This window comes from Argiope bruennichi, chromosome 4, assembly GCF_947563725.1.
Source record: "Argiope bruennichi chromosome 4, qqArgBrue1.1, whole genome shotgun sequence".
Lineage (NCBI taxonomy): Eukaryota > Metazoa > Arthropoda > Arachnida > Araneae > Araneidae > Argiope > Argiope bruennichi.
Window position 1 is genome coordinate 41,874,340 of NC_079154.1, and position 24,529 is coordinate 41,898,868.

Sequence of the window (24,529 nt, forward strand, 5' to 3'; positions counted from 1 at the left end):
AAAATTATGAATTTTTTCATAATATGTAACATTTGATATTTGACAGTCGATAACCTCCAGTAATGAGTTTAATGGTTAATATGTAAAAGCATTGGGAAGATACGGAAACATATATAATACATATTATTAATGTTAAATATTTCTTTAATTTAAATAATTAATGGACTATTTTAGGCAGATTACATTATATTTGGAAGGCAAACATTTTTTTTAGACTGGGTATACATAAATACATGAACGAAACTTGAAATCATACAAGATGTTTTCATTTACAAATATTTGTTGGGATTTGCCACTGGGTAAACCAATTTTCCATTACATTTGGATGTCAGAGAACTTCCTCATAATAAACATTGGATTATTTGAAGTACAAAATAGAATGTATCATTCATTCCCAAATATATATAGTTATTTTGGCTCAGGTGTTCTTGGAATATCATTAATGTAGATGTTAAGAAAATGGGGGAAGAGTTTAGAACCCATCGCTACTCCAGCATAAATGTTTCTTGGATTTGATAGAGAATTCTTAAGCTTACCATGAACTTCCAATTTGGCAAGTAGGACGAGAATATCTTGATAAAACGATTATAAATTTTCATATGGATCAATTAATAGATTAGGCCATCAATTCAGACTTGGTCAAATTCTTTTGCGATATCTAAGGTTATTGTGCTGCATCTTGATGGATACAGAAACCTTGTCTAATACTCTCAATCATCCTGAGAAGTCGCCCAAGGTGAGATTTAATCTGTTCAATAGGATTTGTTCAGTAATCTTTCTAGGAGGAGACTGATTAGATAGTAGCTGCCCGATATGGTGGAAGTTTTGCCAAGTGTGTGAATAGAAACTACTATGGCAGTTTTTAAGAGGCCAAAAAGTGTCTCAAGAGGAGAATTAAGTTGACAATTTAGGTGAAAAAATTTGCTTGAGAGGGTTTTGATAAGACTGTTAAGGCAACCATCAATGCCTGGGCTTTTAGGTTTTTTGAGATATTTGATACAAGCAATTACTTCAGATGCGAGACATTGTATTATTTAATGCTTAGTTGACTTCCGTTGGAAAAGTTCCAGTCTATATTGAATCCTGAATTCTGCTGGTTGCTGGTCCAGTGGATTGTTTTGAAATTGTTGCTCTAAGCTATTAGCAATTACAACCGCTTTGTCAGAATCAGAATATGGAGAATTCTAGTTAACAATGAGAAGGTGGCAGACAATGCTGAAATTTTTATTAGTTAGTTTTTTGATCAGATGCTAAATAGAGCCATCTTCAGAAGATAGTGCTTCAGAGCCTTCTTCAGTGGTTCTTGTTCCTTGTCATACAAGAACTCTCGAGAATAAGTTAAAGAGTGTTTTATCAAGAGAATCCTCGTTGAAATCAGATGCGTCACGCTCTGCTTCTTGTGGTGATATCCGAATATTTAATGGAAGTCGGTTTGGGCGAGTCTTGAATTTGGAGATATAATTTAAGACTGTAACGTATTTGGAGAGATATTTTAAGACTGTAAGGTATTTGGAGAGATATTTTAAGATTGCAAAGTATTGGGAGAGATATTTTAAGACTGTCTTCTTATTTATAAATCTGGTAACTTCGTCATCAAAGTCCTGACGCGATTTGGGATGATTGTGTTCATTCCAGAAGGATTTTTTCTTTTGAATTTTGCCCATCTGAGGATTGGGTGTCGTTATTTGCTGAATTGTTGTTTGCAAGATGATTTTATTAATGAGATGATAGTTTGAGAGCCCTTTAAGTGATTCATTATATAATTACAGTTAATGTGTCTAGAGATTTCAAAGTCATTGATGGATTGGCTATTGTTTCTATTGTGCAATGGCGTTTTGTGAGCTATTATTTGAAGGCCAAGAAAAAAATTATCTGAATGAATTTAAAACGGCAAAAGGCATGAGAAATTTTCCGATAACCACGCAAAAGGGCAAATGTTAAACAAAATTGCAGATGATGCACATGAAAACTACTGCCGCATGTTATCAAAAACAGCAAATATCTCTCGCATGTTACCGACATCAGCATAGCTCCCTACAATATAATCTTCATTTTTTATTTGATTGTTCTTTCAAAATTGTTTTACAAACTACACAGGATTAATTCGAAATTACGGGAAACAGACAATCGTTTCGAATATGGTCAGCACACAATCGATATAGTACTCGATAATCGATCAAACCATCAACAACAGAATGTGGCATTCTAAAAGCTGAAAACATCTCCCCGTAAATTAAAATTAGCTTCACATTTAGGATTTATTGCTAACTTGAAGTTTTCAAGGAATCAATTTTTGAAAAATTCTGAAATACATTCTAACACATAGCAAAACTGATAAAAAAAAACATGAAATATGCAAATGAGGATTGCAAAAGAAATATTTATATTTCAGCGATAATTTTTTAAACATGAAGTTGCTCACACTAAACAAAAAAAAGTCTTAGATGTTCACACATAATAGTGAAATAAATAAAATATTTAGCCTTTAATAATCATGAATAGGATATTGAATCAAACTGCGGCTATTATCTACGGCTAAAATCAGCAACATACTGGCGAATGGATTGAATTACCACAGGTATTAAGGTTTACTTCTCTCCAGTCTTTTTTCAATAAAACTATTCAAATTGATGATTACGGTACATTTAAAACATAACATAATTCTCGCGTACTAAATTAATTTAGGGCTGACTTCATCTTTACAAAAGAAAAACAAAAATTGCTCTGGAATGGATAGCTTTCTTATGTACATTATATGCTGCAAGCTGTTAAAAGCAGAAACACATTATTTAATATACATCATTACGTTCTCTTAAAGGTCTTCCGATGGTTTTGGAACACGTATTGGTCTTCCAATGGTTTATAATAAGCAAAATATTTTATAACTATGTATTGGGTGCCCATGTTTGAAGGATTTTAACACTTATTAGAGTTTATTTCATCATTTTTTAAATCTTTCTGCATATTTTCTGGTGTATACGAAAAATTTTCACTCATCAGATTTGAAGCTGACCTTCTTAAATTTTGAAATTTTATTTACCACCACGAAAAAATTGTATTTATATGTTTCTTAATGAACTTTGGGGAAAATGAAAAATTCTTCATGCTGCCATATAATTCCTATCACTCAAGAATCCAAGCAATGGGGAGAATATTTTAAAGTTTATTAGCTTAAAATTCATAATGATCGAAAAATGATGGCCTGGAATATGGGATAAACACATTGGAATAATCTAATAGTTGATGCACGAAGCAGATGACTATGTTTAATAAATATAATCAAGTTTGATGGAGCCAATCGAATTATTAAATAATGATTAATTTTTAACTTTCCATACTTCGCCACATTTTCCCCACTCCCCGTAGATCCACCCTTATTTGCCCCATAGATGCAGGAAAAAAATAATTTAAAGGGCATCCTAATCGCATTAACATTATTTTTTAAAATGCTAGGTGCTGCTAAATTATTTGCGTCACTTTCATTTCTTACAGAGAAAAAGCAATCAGACTATGAACTATCCTTGACTGTCAATAAATTCAAGTCACTAGATTCTTTTGGAGAAATGTTTTCAAATACACATGACATATTCAAAACTTCTTAAAATCTATTTTATTTCTTCTCAAAAATGAAGCTTCTGTTTTCTGTTCATGCAATCCTGCTCGTTCTCTTCTATTCAGAATACTCATCAAAAGTTTCTTTATATTTCATATGGTGCATTTTTAATTTAGTTTTTAAATGTTTTTAACATTAGAATTTCAAGATATATATTCTATGGTAAATAAAGTTAATACTCTATTTAATTCCATTTTATTTTAGCATAAGTTTTAGAACATTGTTCGTGACGGGTAAAATTTACTTCACTAAAACATATTTTTAGAAAGGGATATACCAAGAAAGTAAAACTTTTTGCACTTCCAAACATTTCCAAAATGCACCTTGGATTACTGTTGGCTCGCTTTTAATATATTTTCATATGACAAATGTTTTTTAGAGAATCCTATATAAAAGTAAATATTCACTTCTCTGAAACATTTTTTTTATAAAGAACAAAAAGTGATGAGATGTTTAGTATGAATTATGAGTGGTTGTTACATTCAAAGGAATTTTGAATAAGCCAATTTCTCTAATAAGTACTATACCGAGAACGGATTTGCAATAAGTTAATGAGTTAGATTGCACTTATATAACAAAATTCTAATCGAATTATGTAGCTTTATAAACGAATAAAATGAACTCCAAATTTCCATTAATGAATTCAGTTAAAAGAAAATTCAACAATTTCTAAGCAATTTGTCGAAAAATAGGCTCAAAAGATAGGAAATAATCAGTAATAAATAAGTAAAAATGTAAGCGAGTTATATAATTATTCAAATTAATTTAGCTGAAAATCAATCGCTATCTAAAGACTTCTTTTATTTTTGAAAAGTCTTGTACGAAATAACGCCTTAAATATTGTTTAAAAGTGGAAAATACGGAAGAAAACATGTAATCCAGTCATATATAAATATTCAATAAATATTCATAAAATGAATGTAAACATATATGTGTTATAAGTAACGAAATGTATGAGTCACTGCATTAAAAAACAACTGGACTGTAATTTACCAACAGCATCTTTCAGGTGAGATATAGTATTAAAGAAAAGAGAAACCTCTAGAAAATTATCCGATTCCTTTGAAACAGTAATAATAAATAAGATTTATTCAACACATAATTGCACTTGAAGTATTTTCATAATAATGACTGCAGTATATAACTCACTTGAAGTACATCAATTTCACTCCAGTTTTTGAAAATCTTATTTAAAATTACATGGTTGAAATGTATGATGGGGTAAAATTTCCTTGGGAGTAAATCGATTTTTTTTTTTTTTTTTTTTTTTTTTTTTTTGCCAAAAGCATTACGAGTTAGAAATTCTTTTGAAAACCTGGTTGGTTTACGCAGTCCAGCAAAACGATAAAAAGAACATGAAAAATGTGCTTGATGTGTTTAGATTTTTTTCCCCCGAAAAAAAAAAAGAAAAAAGACTTCGCACTCAATCGTTGGAAACGATTTGACGGATGGTAGATTCAGGAGATGAAAATGAAAAATAGCTCCAAGCAAACGGAAATGCAAGCTCAAAAAATTTAGTTTGATTGTCATTTTTTTTTAAATATTAAGAATTCTTTGAGGGGGTTGTTTTGGGTTTGATTTCTTTTAGAAGCTGGGGAAATAACAGATATATTTCACGAGTTGACGACTTAACATTTGGATTTTTACAATAAGAGTAAAGGAAATCGCAAAAAGAAATTCAATTTTTTAAGGAAAATAAATAATTTTTTTGTGCACTGATGTTTTCATACATTTAAATAGAGTATCGTGCTAAATAATTAAAAAGTTTTTTTTGTTTGAATTTTTTAAATCTTCAGTTCGATTTAAAATTTCTATAAACTTTCTTGGTAGTTTTATTATTAAAGTCAAATAATTATTTATTTTTTATAAAATATCTATAAACCACGGGGAGAATGACTTTAATCTGAGAGTCAACTAAATTGCACATAAAGATCTAAGAACACTTTTTTGAAGGACACTTCGATATATTACTATTATTTTTCAAAATGCTGGATGCAGTAGAAATATTTGTGTCACTTTTATTTCTTGTTGAGCGAAACACTATGAACTATCATTGGCTGCCAATAAGTTCTAGACACCAGATTGTTTCAGGGAAAAGTTGTCAGATACACATACGATATTTGAAACTTCCTTAAATCTATATTTTTCACGAAAGTGAAACTTATATTTTGTTCGCATTTCTGCTCATCGACCGTTTGAACAGAATACGTATACAAAGGCTCTTTATATTTCATTTGGTAATTTTTTAATTTTATTTTGAAATTTTGAAACAATTGAAGCTTAACGTGGCATTTTTGCGATGATTTTATTTTCTCTAATAACCGCTGCAAAAACTTATTCGTATCAAAGAGATACAAATAAGAAATACGATCGAAGCTCTAATAATCTATATCCTGTCATTTTGATGCTTTTATAAGTAAATGCTGGTCGGATTACCATCCATGAAATATAAACATTAAATTTAATACGAAATAGGTAATACATAAGCATCAAAAAAATATAATACACTAAAGAAGTGTGAAGCACTAAATGTTCTATATTTGAACTGTGAAATATTTCAGGTCAGCCGATGAGATTGATAAGATAATTTTTTGGCAATTAATAGTTATAAAAGAGCATCAATGATTGTCTTTTCCTTTATGCAATAATATTATACCCTCTTGTAATGTAGAATTGTGTATATTAAAATATTTCAAATTACATTGAATTTCATCTATTTGAAAAAAAAAAAAAATGGAAAATGATCAATAAAAATGTTAAGCGATTTTCATTTACCGCATGTTCCTGTCGATCGAGTTAATGATTCGATATAATGACAATTACAATTATATTTGTTTCAATTTTTATTTTCTTCCTTTAGCCCTTAAATAGAAAACGATGTAGATAGGCATCATGTGTTTAAAATCACATATATCTTTTGTAGAAACCTTTGCATTTTTTTTGTTAATTTTAATTTTATCAAAACTATTTCACCATTTCCGAACACAACTGGAATCTTTAAAAGTTTATTTCTTTGACATCTTTTTATGACATCTTTCATTGTTGACTCGCTATCTGAGTAGAATTTTATTTCGACTGGTGTTACGAATTATGGTTATTTATGAAAAAAAAAAAAAAAAACTAATAAAAACATGCGTGAAAATTTATTTTCGGATAGAAACAAGGGCAGTCATATCATTGACTCTCCGGCCCGCCCGGAGCCACACGGATAAAAAAAAATATTGAATGACCATACCGCCTCTACAGCAAACTGGCGGGAACTGTGGTTGAGTCCTAAGGGCCATCATCGCCCACGGTACAACACTTCCCTAAGGAATTTCTTTCCATCATCGATGGGAGGAGACAGACCCCCACCTTTTGTGTACCCTCCAAGGTAGCAGGATCTAATATCCATGCCGGAAGCATCTCATCCTCATTTCGAGGTGGAGACAAAAACAAGAAACAAGAGAAGAGTAACAAATAATATTTATATTTTTGAATATACTGATAAATGTATGCAAGAAAAATGTAGCTGTTTTTGTGATGCAAAAATACATCAATATGCAAAATCGGTTCCACATAGGTTTACTAAACCTAGAGGGTTATCTCACTCTTTGCCGTTTATGGATATACGAAAAGACGGCGCTGGTCACTCGCATATAATTTCAAACAGATTGGAGTGTAAAATTCCACTATGTAAAGGTAGCAAATGCAATATTCCTCTATGTTTAAATGTTAAAAATAAATGTTTCATGAATTTCATATTTTGTAATTTATTGAGATCTATTATTCATGTTTGAAATATAATTTTATTCTACGCGTTAGATTTGTAGAAATCAAGGAGTGATTGTTCATGATAATCTAGAAATACATCAATATGTTTTTTTAAAGGTCAAAAAAAATATTGTGCATTTTTTTTCTGTTTCCTACTAACTACTTCCGATTCCCGGTTGATTTTAAATTTTATTTATTAAAAATAAAAATAAAAAAATCATGTATTTAGGTGTTAATACGTGAAACAACTAAAGCTTAAATCATTAATAATTCTTCCTATCGTTTTTTTTAATTCTGATCATTACTTAAAAAAGAATGCAAGATGAATTAATCATCAATTGTACCGGGTTGCTTGCAAAAAATTTGATTTAACTGAGTTTGAATGAGATTGAGATGATTGTTGGAGCTCGAAGTGAAAGAACTTGTGTCAACAACATGACTGCATATGAAATGCTCGAGAGCAGCAATTAATGATTATAGAAACTGGACTGCCAAGAAAAGAAAAAAAAACGGCCTTGTGGTTGTAGATATGAAAGGAGGCTTGTCAGAGCAGTCTAATCCAATAGAAGAGGTACAATACACCAACTTAAGGGAAATCTTAATCAAAGAGCAACTACAAAGGTCTATGAACGAACTGTTGGTCAAACATTATAGCGTATAGGCTACGGAAGCCGAAGACCTATTCGAAAATTTCCTATTTGCCTTGAAAAAGAGTAGACGTCTTCAGTTTACAAAGGAGCATAAGGATTAAACAGTAGATGGAAAATAGTCATGTGGTTCGATGAATTGCATTTTCAATTACATAATGCGAATGTGTTGAAAGCATCGTGAAAGTATGGACCCAACTGCTTTTTAGTTAGATCAGCTTGAAGATACACAACAGTTGGAGTTTCAAGCTGATGGAGCCAATATTATGGTTTGGGGGTTGTTTAGTTGGCATTGTACGAATTATTTGATTAATATGAAACAACATCTGAATGGCCAAGGATATTTGAATATTATCGCAGTCAAGTACATCTTATTATTTGAATAGTGCACTCTTCCGGGGATGGATACTTCATTCAAGACAATGCTCTCTATCATGATGTTATCATTGTCCACAGATGGTTCGAAGAGATGTCAGTGATTTTACCTGATTTATCTGGCTTACACAATCACTAGATCTAAACCCAGAGAATCTGTAAGATGAAATGGATCAGACAGCTCTATCTAGTACCGTCAAATCCATAAGGAATTGGAAAATACAGTTAATCGGATAGGGTCTCAAATTCCTCAAACATCTCATACAATACACGCCAAAGAAAATCCATGCAGTATTAGGGCAAAAGGTTTTCCAAAATTTTATTGAAGTTAAGAGGGATTATAATAATTTGCCCACTAACCATATATACAGTATCGTTTCGCGTTAAGGGGGTCTATACTGTCTACAGAAAATGCTACAATTCCCCTTACGACCCACATTGATTTTATTCCTTGATGAGAAATTAATGCTTTGGTATGCAAATTTCACATTCTATTTGCCCTTTTTAATACTGATTTATTGTTTATTTCCGCAGCGTTTCTGGAATCATAGAGTTTTTCAAATACGTCTTGCTTGTGTTTTTACTTTCTTAATACGTTTCTTAAGTACTAATCTTTCTTTACTACGGTTACTTTCGTATTTCATTTTATTTTTCATTTCTGTTGTTAAATTTTTTTGCTGTTGTTATGTTTTTATTTTTTAAGTTTTGTCTATTATTTTCTTTTTTCTATTATCCTATTATCTCTGATGAATTTGGATAATGTAAGAGCATTACTGCGCAATATTATTTATGTAAGTTATGGTGGAAGAACTAGAAAAATGTCTTTTCTCAATATTTAATTAAATATAATTTTTTAAGCAAATTATTCTATTATGCATATCTTTAATCAACCAAAATATATTTACGTCGAATTATAGTTCTAAGTCAGATCATTGATCTTTTAGAGCACCAGAAGAAACAAATAAGAACAAAAGTGTTCTTATTTTATTTTAATATTGATGGAAACAGATATTAATAGAGATAGAAATTAAATGTCAACGATACTATGCCGAGCCTTAAATGCCTATTTTAATAAGAGTTATTTCTGCATTTTAAAATTTTTATTGTATTTATTGTGCAAAGATTCATACTGTTTAACATATAACATCTATTTCATGAAATATTCTAATAGGAATATTCTAATTCAAAAGTTTTTATGTTTTCTATTTTAAAAATATTAGTTTCTAATTTGAGTTTCACATATTGATTATAATTTCATGTAATTCAAGGCTATTGTTGTGTGAAATTACATAACATTCTTAGCATTGAAAAATATTTTAAAACTTGTAGAAAGTTTATTTTTTTCAATTTTTAGGTTTTTTTTCTTTAAATTTTATTTTAGAACTTTTTTAGTTATTGATATTTTTAAATAGCAGTTCGGCAATCATATTAATTGATTACAATATGTTTCAATGGATAATTCTTCTTCTTTAGAGTATACATTTGATTGATTTTATGAATGCGAGGCCAGTAGAGAATAGGTCGAAAACCTTTTTAATACTAAGACACATTATTCTCAATATCAGGGCAAAATAATTTCATTGTATAGTACATGATTTTGGCAATAATAAATTTATAAATATTTCAAAAAGTTTCCTCCGTTTTATCTTTTTATTGAAAAAATGATACGTACAGAACTGCTGCCATATTTCAAATAAGACTAATTTGCCAAGAATATCGTAGAATGTCTCGAAAAATAAAAATTAACTGTCTTCAAAAGTTAACTTCTCTCTCGTTAACATTATTCGCTCTGACATCCGTTACATGAGTTCCACAGTAAATAAATCTTAGGTAAGGAGTGAAAGGTAAAGTAAATGAAAGGAATGGAATTATATATTTCATATATTTGAGAATAAGGAATAAGGAAAATAAGGAATAAACATTTCCTTTAAATCATTTTTTGGTTATTTTTTAAATAAGGAAATAGGAAATAAATAATCTATGAGCAGATATTGCATTTTTGATTATTACGAACATACAAAATTCTTTCATATTTATAATATAATCTTTAATAAAAGTATTAAAAAATCAGCAGTAAGATCTTAAAAGTAATAATCTTCGACACGTTAAATTTATAAATTCACATTTTTAAAATTCGAATTTCAAAAACATTATTTTGTATTTTTATATCAATAGAGTAAATTTATAAATAAAAAACAATAAGATAAAAGCTTATTTTCGATATTTTCTTAGAATTATGTGAAATAAAGGTCAAAGTATTTGAATACATTTAAAACAAAGATGAAATTTTATGATTTAAGTATACTAAGTATTTATGATTTAGGTATACTAGTCAAACTTGAGAATTCCGTTTTTTAACTTCACATTGCATAGAATTTTTTCTATTGACATATAAAAAGTATAAGATTTTTTTTCAAACTTAATAAGGTGTTTTCAGCTGAAAATGGAACCTAAAATATTTTAGAACATATCTGATATATATATATTTCATTTCATTTTAGACTCTTTGAACTCTTCATTTCCCCACCTCCCGCAAGTATATGTAAGTAGATTCATTATAAATGAAAGGCAAGTTTTTGAACTTGTATTTTTGTTTGAAATTCTGGCCGCTTGTAAAAGATGATAAAAAGTGGAAATCGAAAGCGAAAGAAAGTTAAATTCAATCTCCAATCAATGTCCCAAGTGTTAAGCTGGAAGAAAAAAAAAAACCGTGATGTTTTCAGATTTTGTTCCTGACATCTCCTACCTTCCCGCTCTTTGCTTTCATTTTGAAGCTGTATGTTCTGCCCCTACCCCTTTTCAAAAATTTCATCCTCGTTTGAAGCGTAGGTGTCTTTCTGGCTGCTTCCAATAAGATTTTCAAAAGATTATTTTCTTCCTGTATTTCCGATGGAAATTTAATTCCACAGCCCGAAGTCAGAGGAAGCACTATCCTAAAGAAAGCAAACAAATTGACTAAAAAAGAGATTTTTTCTTTTTACAGATTCTGGAAGAGATAGAAATGACAGATTTCTGTCATTGAAATGTATGTAAATAAGTTGTTTCTTCCCTTTGAAGGAAGGTTGTTTGCCTAATATATATTTTGATGTCTAGAAAAGATGCCATTATTTTATTGGTATTATTAGTTTAAATTTACGAATATGCGAGAAATTTCTAAAATTTTCTTTGACTTTCATGATGTGTTTGCCATTTTTAAATAAATGAAATTATATTCTGTGATGTCATTCCGATTCATCTGATAGAGATTTATTGAAAATTTGAAAAATATAATTTACTAAAAATCATAGCAAATATAAATATTTTTATATACTACTCAAAAATAAAATAATTCTTTTATGTAAAGTTTGAAAATATAACTGTACATGACTTTTAGAATCTCCAAGATATATTTTTTATCATGTTATCAAACTTTTTATCATATTTAATGACTTGAGCTTTACATATTGAATGAAGATCTAATAATAATAATAGTGTTCTAATCCTGTGTCCGTAGTGAAATTTGAACTTTAAATTATTGTTAAGTGTGTTTATGCTTTTGCATGAAAGATGATTCTGAAAGAGCAAATTAGAGATTCTTTCGTAAATAAAAGTTGATAATTAGATTAAGTAGATTTATTATTGAACTGGAACATGAAATTTAATTAATAATTATTGGTTTCTATTTAAAATATTCATTTTTTCATGTATTGAACAATGCGTTTAAGTTTTTTTGAATAAAAAGTGATCTTAGAAGAGCAAAAATGAAAACATCAGATATATTTTCATAATTAAAAGTGATAAAATTATTATAGTCTGAAATATGTAATTTAGTTAATAATTCCTGATTTTTAAACAAAATATCCGCTTTTCCTTATGTTGGCCGATAACATTCACATTGCTTTTACTTACCACAGAAGAAAGTAGCAATTATGTATCATGAATGACAAGATACATAAGTGGTATCAGTTTTGAAAGCTGCTGCTAATTTGACAATTTCAAAGAAAAAAATATTTAATAATAAAGATAGTTTATTTTTAATGGCACATTCAAAGCAGAAACTTGTGCGAAGAGATTAAGTAGCATCAAATGTGCTTTCGGAATACAGCAGTAGTAATATGTATTTTTATTAGTATTGTTACATGTTGCATTTATTCCAAATTTATTTTTCCTAAAGGGGGAAGAAATCTGAGAATAATTTAACATTATTTTTTATAAACATAATGAGAATATTTATTAAGATACTGATGAAGTAAAGTTTAAGCTCACATCTTATCTCCAAAACTTCGAAAAAAGCGATATTTTCTTATTTCTCGGAAAGTTTGAAAGGCAAAGCTCGTTCACACTTGTGCCATATGGGTCTAAAATCATGGGATAAACTTTAAACGATGGTAGATCTCACTATAACAGACAATTATTTTATGAAAATATATGACCGGAAGTGACACGTTGAGGCACAAACAGAAATAAAATAACACATGAACGGAATCGTAAAATGTTCACTAGCAGGAAACTTAATCAGTGATTCTGTACAGAAAATGATAAAACAGTTGCTGGATGCTAATTTGGGTTTGTGCCTCAACGCATCACTTCCGGTCATATATTCCTATACAATAATTGTTTGTTGTAGTGAGCTCTACTACTCCTCAAAGTTTGTCCCATGATTTTAGACTCATCCTGTATATATATATATTGTTACGAATTCTGTAAATTGGTGTAATTTGTCTTATGATAATGAATGTTATATGTATCCCATTGTATTTCAATAGCAAGTCGCCAAATTGGCGAGATATTGGCTCATTGGCGATGTTTTAGGCAACTAATTTTTGTCGCCAAATTTGGCGACATTTCGCCAAGTTTGGCGACGGAAGTTGGGAACCTTGGCGACAGAGAGAATTTTCTAGAGGGATCCTGATTTCTTGAATTCTCTCCAAGGTTCTGGATTTTTCTAATATGACATAACTTCCTGTTAGTGACGTCACTTCCGGCAGAGAGCATATAAAAACAAGCACGAAAGATTAGGAGTGGTATTGGAGCCTTAGTCAGCAAGCAAGCTGTAGGCTGGTGACTGAGCTATTGAATGCGCAGTGTTATTCTTGTAGTCTTCGTTAAATAAATAGCTTTATTTATTTTTTTTAAAAGGATTCTGCTTATTGAATTTACTCTAAGCACATCGCAGGAAATTCGTAACAATATATATATTAGTAGTTATTATTAGTTTAGTAGATGAAAACTGCAAAAATATAGGGAGTCCGTAAACTGTTGGAAACTGTAGAAAATTAATAAAGAAAAGTAACAAATGGTGTTTCAACTAAGAATATTTTAATAAAACCACATACTTAAATTGATTTTTTCCATCTAGGTGACATTCTAGGAAATGATCTAGGTTGGTAATCTAGGAGGTCGTAAATTACTGAAAACGAAAACAGTAGTTTAGAACTTATATTTGCAAAAATATTTAAATTTGAAGAAAAATGAAAATGTAAGGAGTTTTATACTCTATAATTTAATATAAGCGTGTAATGTGAAAACTAGGAAGTTTTAAATATATTCAAGAAAAACTAAAATGGGAACCAGAAAACATCACTGTAACATCGGTACCGACGTTCGAAGGGAGCGTCGTGAAATTCGAAAGATAAATTCAGAGGCATTAAGGCATTAAGTAAATGAAAAATTATCAAAAAACATCATAAATAAAAAGGTCGTAAGTAACGTTTTTCGGTGAAAATCGCAATCTGGGTGGAGTTCGTACGCTGGATGCTTGATGTCACACAGGAAGATGCACACATTTCTGCTAGAGTTTTGTTCTCGGATGGAACCTGCTTTACGACAGAAGGTATCTTCAACGCGCGCGATGCGAGTATTTGATCATTCGAAAATCCCCACATCACTATCACGTCGAACATACAAAACATTTTTAATATTAATATTTGGCCAGGGTCATCTGTTGGGACCGTATCTTCTGTAAAACGCCTCAGCAAAGTACCTTGTTTTCTTCCAGCACATTCCTCCGAATTTACTGCCGGAACACTGATAATTGTACCCCAGGACATTTGGTTAATGCATGATGAAGAACCAGCACATTTTAGTTGCATTCGTGAAATCTGACTTGTTGTTTGGGAATGAAGTTTAACGACCATCAATTCTCATTAATGAATGCTTGATAGCTGCTTGTATTTTTCTGGAACGCATGGAAAATTTACATACGAGAAGGCTTCTCCGCGATTACCTTTTTCTTACTCCTCGCATTCATAGGACCATTCTCTTCGCCAGACTCATTGTCTTTTCGACATCTGTTTTTCCGATTTTCACTGAGTAAACGTTACCAATTCTGGTAATTTTTCATCTTCTTAATGCCTATTATGCTTGCTCTAAATTTGTCTTTCGAATTCGATAACGCTCTCTGCGAACATCGGAACTGATGTTACATCAACGTTTCCTAGTTCCCATTTTAATTTTTTTTTAAATATAAATCTTAAAACTCCCCAATTTTGACACTACACACTTATATCAAATAATAGAATATAAAATCCATTACATTTTCAAGATTTTAAGTCTTAATATTTTTGCAAATATGTGTTCTAAACTTATTTTTCGTTTTCAGTAATTTACAATCCATTAGACCATTAAATCCGCCTGTTTACCAACATGAAAAAAACTTTTAAAAATGTACTTATACTTAAAAAATTTATAGTTCATTATTTTTTTTTAGTTTCCAACATTTCTCAGACACCCTATATCTTTGCGATTTTAGTATTTTAAAAATGAATTCTGAAAATCAGTTTGTGGCAATTTTAATACTTGGAACTTGAATTTCAAAGCACTTCAATATACACTAATGCCCACAAATAAAGGATAATTCAGAGTCACGTGGAAATCGAACTCTAAAATACATATATCCCCCGTAAAATGACTACAGACATCTTCAAAAATCATATGAAAATTGCTGAAAGCCACCAAATGACACCAATAGTACGTCACAATGACGAGAGTGTAAGAGAGTTTAAGGAATATGTATAAGGAATACAGGCAAAGGAGTAAAATTTTCGCAAGTGCTTTATAAGCCTTTCAGTGCAATAACAGCATAGTTATGACACAAAGGACAGTCACATTTGGATGATTTTTTTACGTAGTAGAATTAGCGGCCGACTGGAATGTGGGCGTACGCAGTTGGAAGTATCCGTGGACCTTGGAATCGCCCAGAGTGTCATTTCCAGGCTTTGGCAAAAATTCCAAGATTATGTAAATGTGAGTAGACGATACAGCACAGGTTGCCCCCGAATTACAATGCCGAATTAGGATTGGTATTTGGAAGTTACTGCCAAAAGAAACCGACGGAGCACAGCATCATATCTGTCTCGTCATCTCTCTTCAGCCACTGGTACGACAGTTTCAAGGCAGACCGTGTACAGACCCTTAGGGTAGATTGGTCTATATGCTCATAGGCCTGTCATATGTGTTCCACTTACTGCAACTCACTGTCGCCTGTGGTAAGCCTGGAGTACAGAGCATGCATTGTGGATACCGCAACAATGGGCATGTGTGATGTTTTCCGACGAGTCTAGGTTTAGCTTGCAGTCTGATTTTCACTGGATTTATTTTCATATGAAGAGCGCCAGGTATCCGTTACCACCAAGAGAACATCATTGGACGACATCATTTCGGTGGTACAGGATTGCTCGTTTGGGGAGGAATTATTCTGGGTTCCAGAACGGACTTGCATGTTCAAATTTGAACCATAACAGACCGAATATATCAGAATGTCATTCTGGAACAAAATGTACGTTTTTTTCGGGGAGCCATTGGCACAGAATTCGTGTTTATGGATGACAACACCCGTCCTCACCGTGCAAACATCGTAAACGATTGCCTTCGATTGGAGGATATCACCCATATGGACTGGCCAGCATTCTCACCGACTTGGATCCAGTAGAGCATGTAAGGGACAGGATTGGCCGTCGAGTTGCAGCCCGTCAAACACCTCCTGCATGTCTGCCGGAACTTCGGAGAAAATTGATTGATGAGTGTTGTAATAGTCCCCAAGATCAGATCGATAATTTGATACTCAGCCTGTCTAGGCGTTGTATTACATCGTCTGGGAGACATGGAGACATACTATGTATCAACCATCATACCAACCATGTAATTTTTTTTTTTTTTTTTTGTAAATAGTTTTTTTTTTTTTTTTTTTTTTTTTTGTAATTTGCTCCAGGGAGCAAAAAATATCGCAATTTTTATCAATGATTTCAAACATATAGCATCTTTTGCTCTTTACCTTTTGTTGAATAAATAGACTTTACAAATAAGTCACATTTGTTTTGCTTCTGACTTTTACTTTTCCTAAACTTGCATTATCCTTAATTCATGGTCATGAGTGTAGTTAAATGTAGACATAGTATGGATGCCTAACCAAAGATGGAAAATTTTAGTTTAACACCTCCGCATATAACGACGAGTTTACCTCGCGCGTCGAATTTAATTAAATTAATATTAATCGTAATTAAGTCTAAGTATTGATAAGATAATTAATTTTAATTTTAATTCTGCTAGCAAGTATAGATATTCATAAGTGTAATTATTTTTAATTTTAATTCTGTAATTAAGCTTAATTATTAAGTAATTTAAAGCAAAACCCCATGAAGATGTTTCAGTATCTCTAATGGTCTTATATTATTATAATAATTAAAATAATAATAAATATCCCAAAAGGAGATGTGTTATATAATTAAGAAAATTCGTAAATCAAAAGGTCAAGGAAATAAGCATTGATATGAATATGTTAATTAACAGTTTTAAAAGTTTTGTGATTCTGATCGAATCAGGTGTAATATTTATAATTTTTTAAAAAATAAAGTGTTCGAATTCGGTATAATTTATTACTGAATATCGTGATAAAATTTAATTTTATCTCGTGTATATGCGGAAAATTATTTTTCAGTTTATGGAAAAATTTTTGAAGATACACCAGTTGAAACATTAATAAAACAAATTGATAAAATCTATATTATTTTCTATAATGGATAGTTTAGTTCATATATCAGTCAATATTTATGATTTAAAACTTAATTTTTTATAAATAATTTAATATTTATTTATAGTTTCAGAAATATTTATTAGAAGCATCCATTTTAATCCAATCAAAATATATATCGGGAATTTTTTTTTAAAATAAAAAATGCTACAAGAACTATACATATAACAAAAACGTGATATATTTTACCAAAATCACCAAACAATTTCACAAACATGTTTTTTAAGTAAATTAAATCAATAAATATTGCCGCATTGAAAAGTGTCAGTCGTCTCTCCATGGCCAAATGGTCATAGCACTGATCCCATAATCAAGGGATTGTGAGTTCTAATCCCACGATTCAAAGTCTGTGTAAATATTTAATTAATTGATTTTGTGTTTCTCTTTATTTCATGTTCCAGAAGATATAGCTGTAAATCGTCTAAAAAAACGGACCAGGAAATAAAATTTTTCCAATAAATTTATTTTCTTGATAAAAGTATCATATATTTCACATACAAGCACATCTTAAAATGAAATATAATACTCGAGGTATGGAAAAAATTGCTTGTTAAACAATATTGAATATGCAAACAAAGTATGTATATAATTTATTTAAACACTTAAGCTAACACAATCAATGACCCTTTAGCATTGAAGAACACTAAGATATGTTATAATTTAGATACTAAAATGTTGATTTGACGTTCAATTTGTATAAAACATTATTAAGCTCTTTGTGTAATGTGCAAAACTGTAATAACCTTATTAATTATAACTGCAAAATAACAAATAATCAACAAACTTTGCCATCAAAATAAAATATTGGCAAATTAAAAATTGTACATTTGCTATTAAATTTACAAAATTGAATCTTAATTCATATCATAAAGAATAAACTAAGTACTTCTCAAATTGACATTGAAAAACGCGAGAAAAAAAATTCAACAGAAAAAAAAAATGTGCCATGTGTTTGCATTTAGAGAAATTGTTTATGCTTAGTCACTACCAAACAGTAATAGCAAAAAGTTTCCTTTTCATTCATTTTCAGTAACTTCAAATTCATATGCTAAGCAAAATTAAAAATTATATCTAATATGAGGAGACTATTTTTCATAATTTTTAATCAAAATCTCCATATATATAATTACTGACTGATATCCTTTTGTTACAATTATGAACTTTTTTGTTTAATATAATTATATTTCTCCTTTATAATTTTTTTATTTAAATAGTATTAAGTGATTTTTCTTTAATTTTCTGACCTACTTTCTTTTTTTTAAGTAAGTGGCATCATTTTTTATTTAAAAGAATGTAAAAGCACAATAAAGAACATGCATATGGAAGATGAATTTTTCTCTCAGCATTTAAGGGCAATATTTTCTCCTTTAATTCTAATTAAAATTTGCTTTTCGAAAATGTTAAAATAAGTCGTGTTATTTTATTTTATGACAGATGCGTGCATTTAACATTAATGATAAGTACGCACTAATATCCAGAGAGCAGTACCAACTTGTATTATTGGTATCTGGATACTTGAGCGCATACCGTAAACCAGTGCCAACATTTGTTAACTGTGAACAGTCTGTTAGCTGAGAATCAAGTCAGTGAATATATATACCCATATTATGTCGAGAATAAATACTTCTTAATGCTTTATTGATATTCTATATGAGTATTTTATTGAAGTGTTCTTTGTTTGTGTTTTATGAAATCTAATGATAATCTAATAAATTATTTTAAAAGGGTTAGATGGGGGCATTACATTAAAATATTTTACATATCCACAAAACACTTGAGCTTCTTCAAATATTTTAAACATGATGTGAAATTGAAACATATGTATATATATCAGGATACTTTGCTTAAATATATTACAAATAAATTCTGTTTCTTTCTTGTCTTTTCTGGGAAAAAATGATCTTATCTCAAATTAAATCACAATATTTTTTATTTTTTATTTTCTCTCAATATGCATGGATATTTCATCTTCCCTTATTCTTTATTACAACATATTGAAAGAGGTTTTAATAAAAGAAATCATCTCCTGATAATTCTTGACAATTAAAAAACCCAAAGACCGTGAATAGTAGAATGTTGCCATTTATTATGAAATTCAAAAATTTGTGATAAAATAATACGGTGATCGTTAAAAAACTGAATGTATTTAATATTTATCAAATTAATGATATTTCTTCGTTCCATTCACAAAACGCAACATAATTAACATCAATTGAAATACAAGAAATTCAATAAGCAATTTCAGTTTTTTACTGTCTCTGAGAATGACAATGGTTAACAAAGTTGGTACATATTTATTACCATTCTTAAATTTGAAAATTTTGAAAAAAATAATAACTTTAATAATAAATTTCCCTTTGCGTAATGCATAAACAAAGAGAGTTGTTTTTTTTAAATGTTTTAAGGAAAAGTACGTTTACATTGATTATTTTTTACTAAAGCAAATAAATTCGAGATTTACACAACTTTTTATTAAATTTTGATGAAATTAAAATTGCTATTTTTCTGAACTGCAATAAAATTGAAATTAAATCATTTAAAAAAATTATCAGTATTGTAAATGTTTGACAGCCATAAGAACACACTTAGTGCATATATTACAAAATTACAAAATTTTTGATGAGAATGAATTCTAAATAACAGAAATAACTTTCATATGCTGAAAAAAACATCTACATTTCAGCTCAATAATTATAAAAGGCTTGTTTCTTGTAAAAATTGGTTTACATTTGAAAGCAGATTTTACCAGTTACATGATGAAAATCGTAGTCAATTTCGTCTAAGAATAATTAACTTGCATACTACGTAATTTATGCAAATCATTTTATGAATAATAATTTTTTTTTCATATACGCTGAAAATGATGCTCTTTTCAAACATTTCAGTCCACTATTATATTCAAAAGATAAATAACGAACCATTTATTCATTTCTTCCACGCAACTAAAAGTTTATTTCTGGAAGAATATGGTTTCATTACCTATTTCAAATGATTTCCAAAATTCCTGAAAATTTCAAATTGTAATGTTCCCTTACAAGCTCCTATGTAACAACGTATTCACATTATTTTGAATAAAATTAAATTCTAACGGCATTCAAGGAATAACGAACAATATCTTATTTCAAGTAAATAAATATTATGCTGACGTAATATTAAAAACGTAACGCTTGTTTCATTTTAATTAGTATCTTTAAATTAGAATTTGTTGGAAATATAATGGATTTCTTACCTCTACAGTTAAAGGAAGTACACACTTTTTTAATAATTATAATAATTATACAGGCCAATTAGAAATAAAATTAAAATTATCGGATTTCTTCTACCCATTTGCATTAGAAGTACCGACCTATCGAAAGAAATCAGATGCCAAGTATAAAATTTGTTAATATCCAGCAAGACATATTAATATGTCCGAAGAAATCATTTAGTTGAAAACACTGTGCGGGTCAGCATATGATATTTCCGAGTATTTAGTAAACTCGAATTTGTTGTTATTGTTTTCTGTTTGAAAGACACAAATACATGACGAATTCAAAACAAACACATGCACCCGGATGTAAAAGTATTGGCAACATCCCGTAAAGAGAAACTTCGTCAATAGGATAGTCACTGTTAAGTTCTGCTATGAACCCTCCATGGCTTCATAGTATCATGAAGGACGGATACTGGACGATGATTTCATCCCGATGCATCATCAGTGCGGGTCGGGACATGCAAGGATCATCAGCCCTTCTTGCTGGCCGGACGGCCAACAGTCATCCATCTTCAGATGGGGGTTGGTGTCACGTTCAGCGAAAAACAGAAGTCTGCATCCTATACGGTCGTTTCTCCACGGGATGGCTTGAGCTGACTGACGAAAAGGACTACGTGATTAGTTGTTCACATAGAAACATGATAGCATGTAATAAAATAATTATATAAAGCTAGGAAAGATTTTAATTTACATGAATAAATTAATGTTTTTAAGAAATTGAAATACAAACTATTAAGAATCGAATGTAATGGTTTACTGGTTTTATTGTCTTGCTATAAATATCGATTTCGATTTTACGGCGAATAGCCTTTTATTATAAGTAATTCGTTCAAGCATGCGACGATTTTTTCCTATGCTTAATGCCCCCTTTTTAGCTCGAGTTTATGCAAAATCGATATTGTATTAAAAATGAATCGACAATGTTTTGTTACTTAATATACCACTATCTCATGCACGTAGTATTAAACAAACAATTAAAAACTCCAAAAAGATAAAAGTGAATTCTTCATTATTTATACTTAATTTCAACTCCCGATAAAAAAGCATGAATGGTTGCAAAAATATTAAAAAGGAAATTATCAATAGAATTTGAAAAGAAGAAATAGTATGATGGTTTATATTAGGATGTTACTGCACATATATTTTCGATGTAATTATATCTCAATACAAGGTCTACATTCTTTGAAAAGGTACACTAATGGTATAATGGTAGAAAATTATAATATTTGCCGATGGCAGCAACATGATGATAGATTACAAAATCCACCAACTTCTGTACACGAAACGAATTTGATCTTACGATTTTTTTTACCAATGATCAGAATTGATGTTTTTCCCACTAGTTTTACCTTTCAAAATAATAAAAAAAATCCTGTATCAAATGAACTATATTTGCTTCGATTACTCTTCTTCCTGAGATAGGTAATTTTTTTGAAACATTTATCTAGATGGACATTAATATATGGGTTATAGGTAGAGAGATAGCTCCTTTAATGGATTTGTCAATTATCTTAATTTTAAACTTGCCATAGATAGTTTTACAAAAATTTCATTCCCCAGATCACGTTCTAATAAGATCAGCAAAGGAATTTTATGCATAAAGAGAAAAAAATATGCTAAAATTCCTTATAAGGAAGAGCAATCCAAATAATAATAATATGTATCATTGAATATCTATAAAAATATTAATATTTGCTTATTTAATAACTTTAGAGGAAACATTCCGTGCCTGTAATTTCACATTAATTTATAGTCATTTCTATAATTTTCATAAAGCTTACGCACCTGGATAAATTCTAATTACTTCAAATTTTGAGTGTTGAAATAAAATTTTGCTCATAATAAATATTTTAATAAATAATAATGTTTATTTAAACTAACTAACAAGCATGAAAATAATAAAATTGATTATTATGATTTTCTAGAAGTTTCTATAAATTTATTCTTGAACCTTCATCATTCGAAAATGGAGCCTGCTTTTCTTGTAACATGATAATGATTAATTATTGGCAGAAGAATACAATATCAGTTTTTGCATTTTTTTATTCCTGGTTTTAAGAGTTTTTTTTTTTCTAAATGAAAGACATTAGAAGTGTCAAAAACTATGATAGATTGCATATTTACGCCATAATGCATATTATGAGAGCATTACTTACAGCTAAATTTGCAGGTGAAAAATAGCAGTAGCTTGCTCACAATAACTCGTAAAGTCAACAAACTTGGGTTTTTACATCATCAAAGAATGATTAAAAAGTCATTATTTCATTCAAAAAATTGTGAAGGACCTGAACGCACGCCATTTGGTACTTACAGTTTTCTGTTTTTAATAATAATATTTTTTATTAAGACAGTCGTATGTTTAAAAATATGCAAAATGAAATATGATGGAAATAACTCTGTAAAGAAGTATGTGACGCACCATTAACACAAATAATATTTAGTATTACTAGTTTTCATTTAATTTAATAATAGTTAAAATGATTTTTTCTTCATTCTTAAAATAAGCATTGACTTCTGCCTTGTAATGGAAAAAAAAATATTTTAGCATCAAATTACATGGTTTCCTATAATTTCCTAGTTACTAAAAACATTATCATTATAAAAAAAAAATTCTTATATTATAACATTTTACGGTATTGAGTCGAGTATATTATCTTATTCCAAGAGAATAAATACTATAAATTATTTAAAAAAAATTTTCAAGTCCTATTTAAAAATGGAAATTCATTGTTTATGATATTTATCTTTAAGCATGGAATTGGAAAACCTTTCATTAAATAGATAAAAAATAAAATAATAATGGCAGTTTTTTTCTTCAACAATTCTTTAAAAGTTGTCATATATGCTATCTAAACAGATGTATCTTGAAAAATAATTTTTAAATGCAACAGAAATGTTTGAAAATGACAATCATTGATTGTAAAATGAAAATACGACAACATAAAAGGTTATGGTATAAAGATCATGTATCTAACAGAAATGCGACATTGATTGTGTTATAAAATATATCAACAAGCTGAATATTGCAATATAGCAATTTGTATAAACTTAACAGTACAACTACGAAGTTTAGCATAAACTAAATAGTGAAAAAAATATTAGCAATTTATTATTCTCGTAAATGAAATTACATGAATATATAAGATGCATTACCAATGCCTTTAAAATCTGCAAATGCTCCTCTATGCATACACCTAGATAGATTGCTATTCTGATTTTGTCTAAATGACCAAGCATATTATCATATTAAACATGCATTCACATAATGGAATATATTTCATGTGAATAGTGATTTAGACAGCAAAATTTAATCGTCTTGAAACTGTAAGAATTGAAAATATATTTAATGTGAATAGTGATGAGAGTAACAACAATAAATTGTTTTAAGCCTTCTAAGAGGGTATAATATATTTGTTGTGAATGCTGATGTACACAACGAGATCCAATCGTCTTGAAGCTTCCAAAATTATAACTTTAGTGGAAAAATATATGCACTCTTGTTAGTAAACATATTTTATATAATATTATTTAACACCAGTTTGTTTTTAGCCACTAGATTATATTTATACCATAATGTCAATTTTGAAGCCATAAAGTTTCTTTTGTGGTATAATTGAAATCTTTATTAAGAAATTATTTTAATGATTCATGAATAATTTTTTTTAAACTTCTTATGTGTCATCATTTCAGAAATTCTGATATCTACAAGTTTATTGTGTTCTAATCGATTTTAATAGCATGTTTAGAGTTTATCTAGCTCATGTTTGTATTTTATCTGCTAATCATTTAATATGTGCTCCTCATTCATTATTTGTAGAAAATAATTGCTTTTTTCAACTGAATGTGGCAAGATAAAAGACAAAATGTACGATGGTTTTCTA

At 29.5% G+C, this 24,529-nt stretch overlaps 1 protein-coding gene across 4 annotated transcripts in view; it reads right to left on the minus strand.

The window, feature by feature from the left end:
• Positions 1–20,020: 20,020 nt before the first annotated feature.
• LOC129965905 (neuroligin-4, X-linked-like) overlaps positions 20,021–24,529 on the minus strand; it is a 308,615-nt gene continuing 304,106 nt past the window's right edge. For 2 of the 4 annotated variants that reach the window (XM_056080180.1, XM_056080183.1), the window contains exon 8: positions 20,021–21,241. In XM_056080180.1, the coding sequence (XP_055936155.1) occupies positions 21,184–21,241 (58 nt within the window). In that variant the 3' untranslated portion in view covers positions 20,021–21,183. Of the gene's footprint in view, positions 21,246–24,529 lie in introns of all 4 variants that reach the window. The other 2 variants (XM_056080181.1, XM_056080182.1) reach the window with 2 other exon arrangements.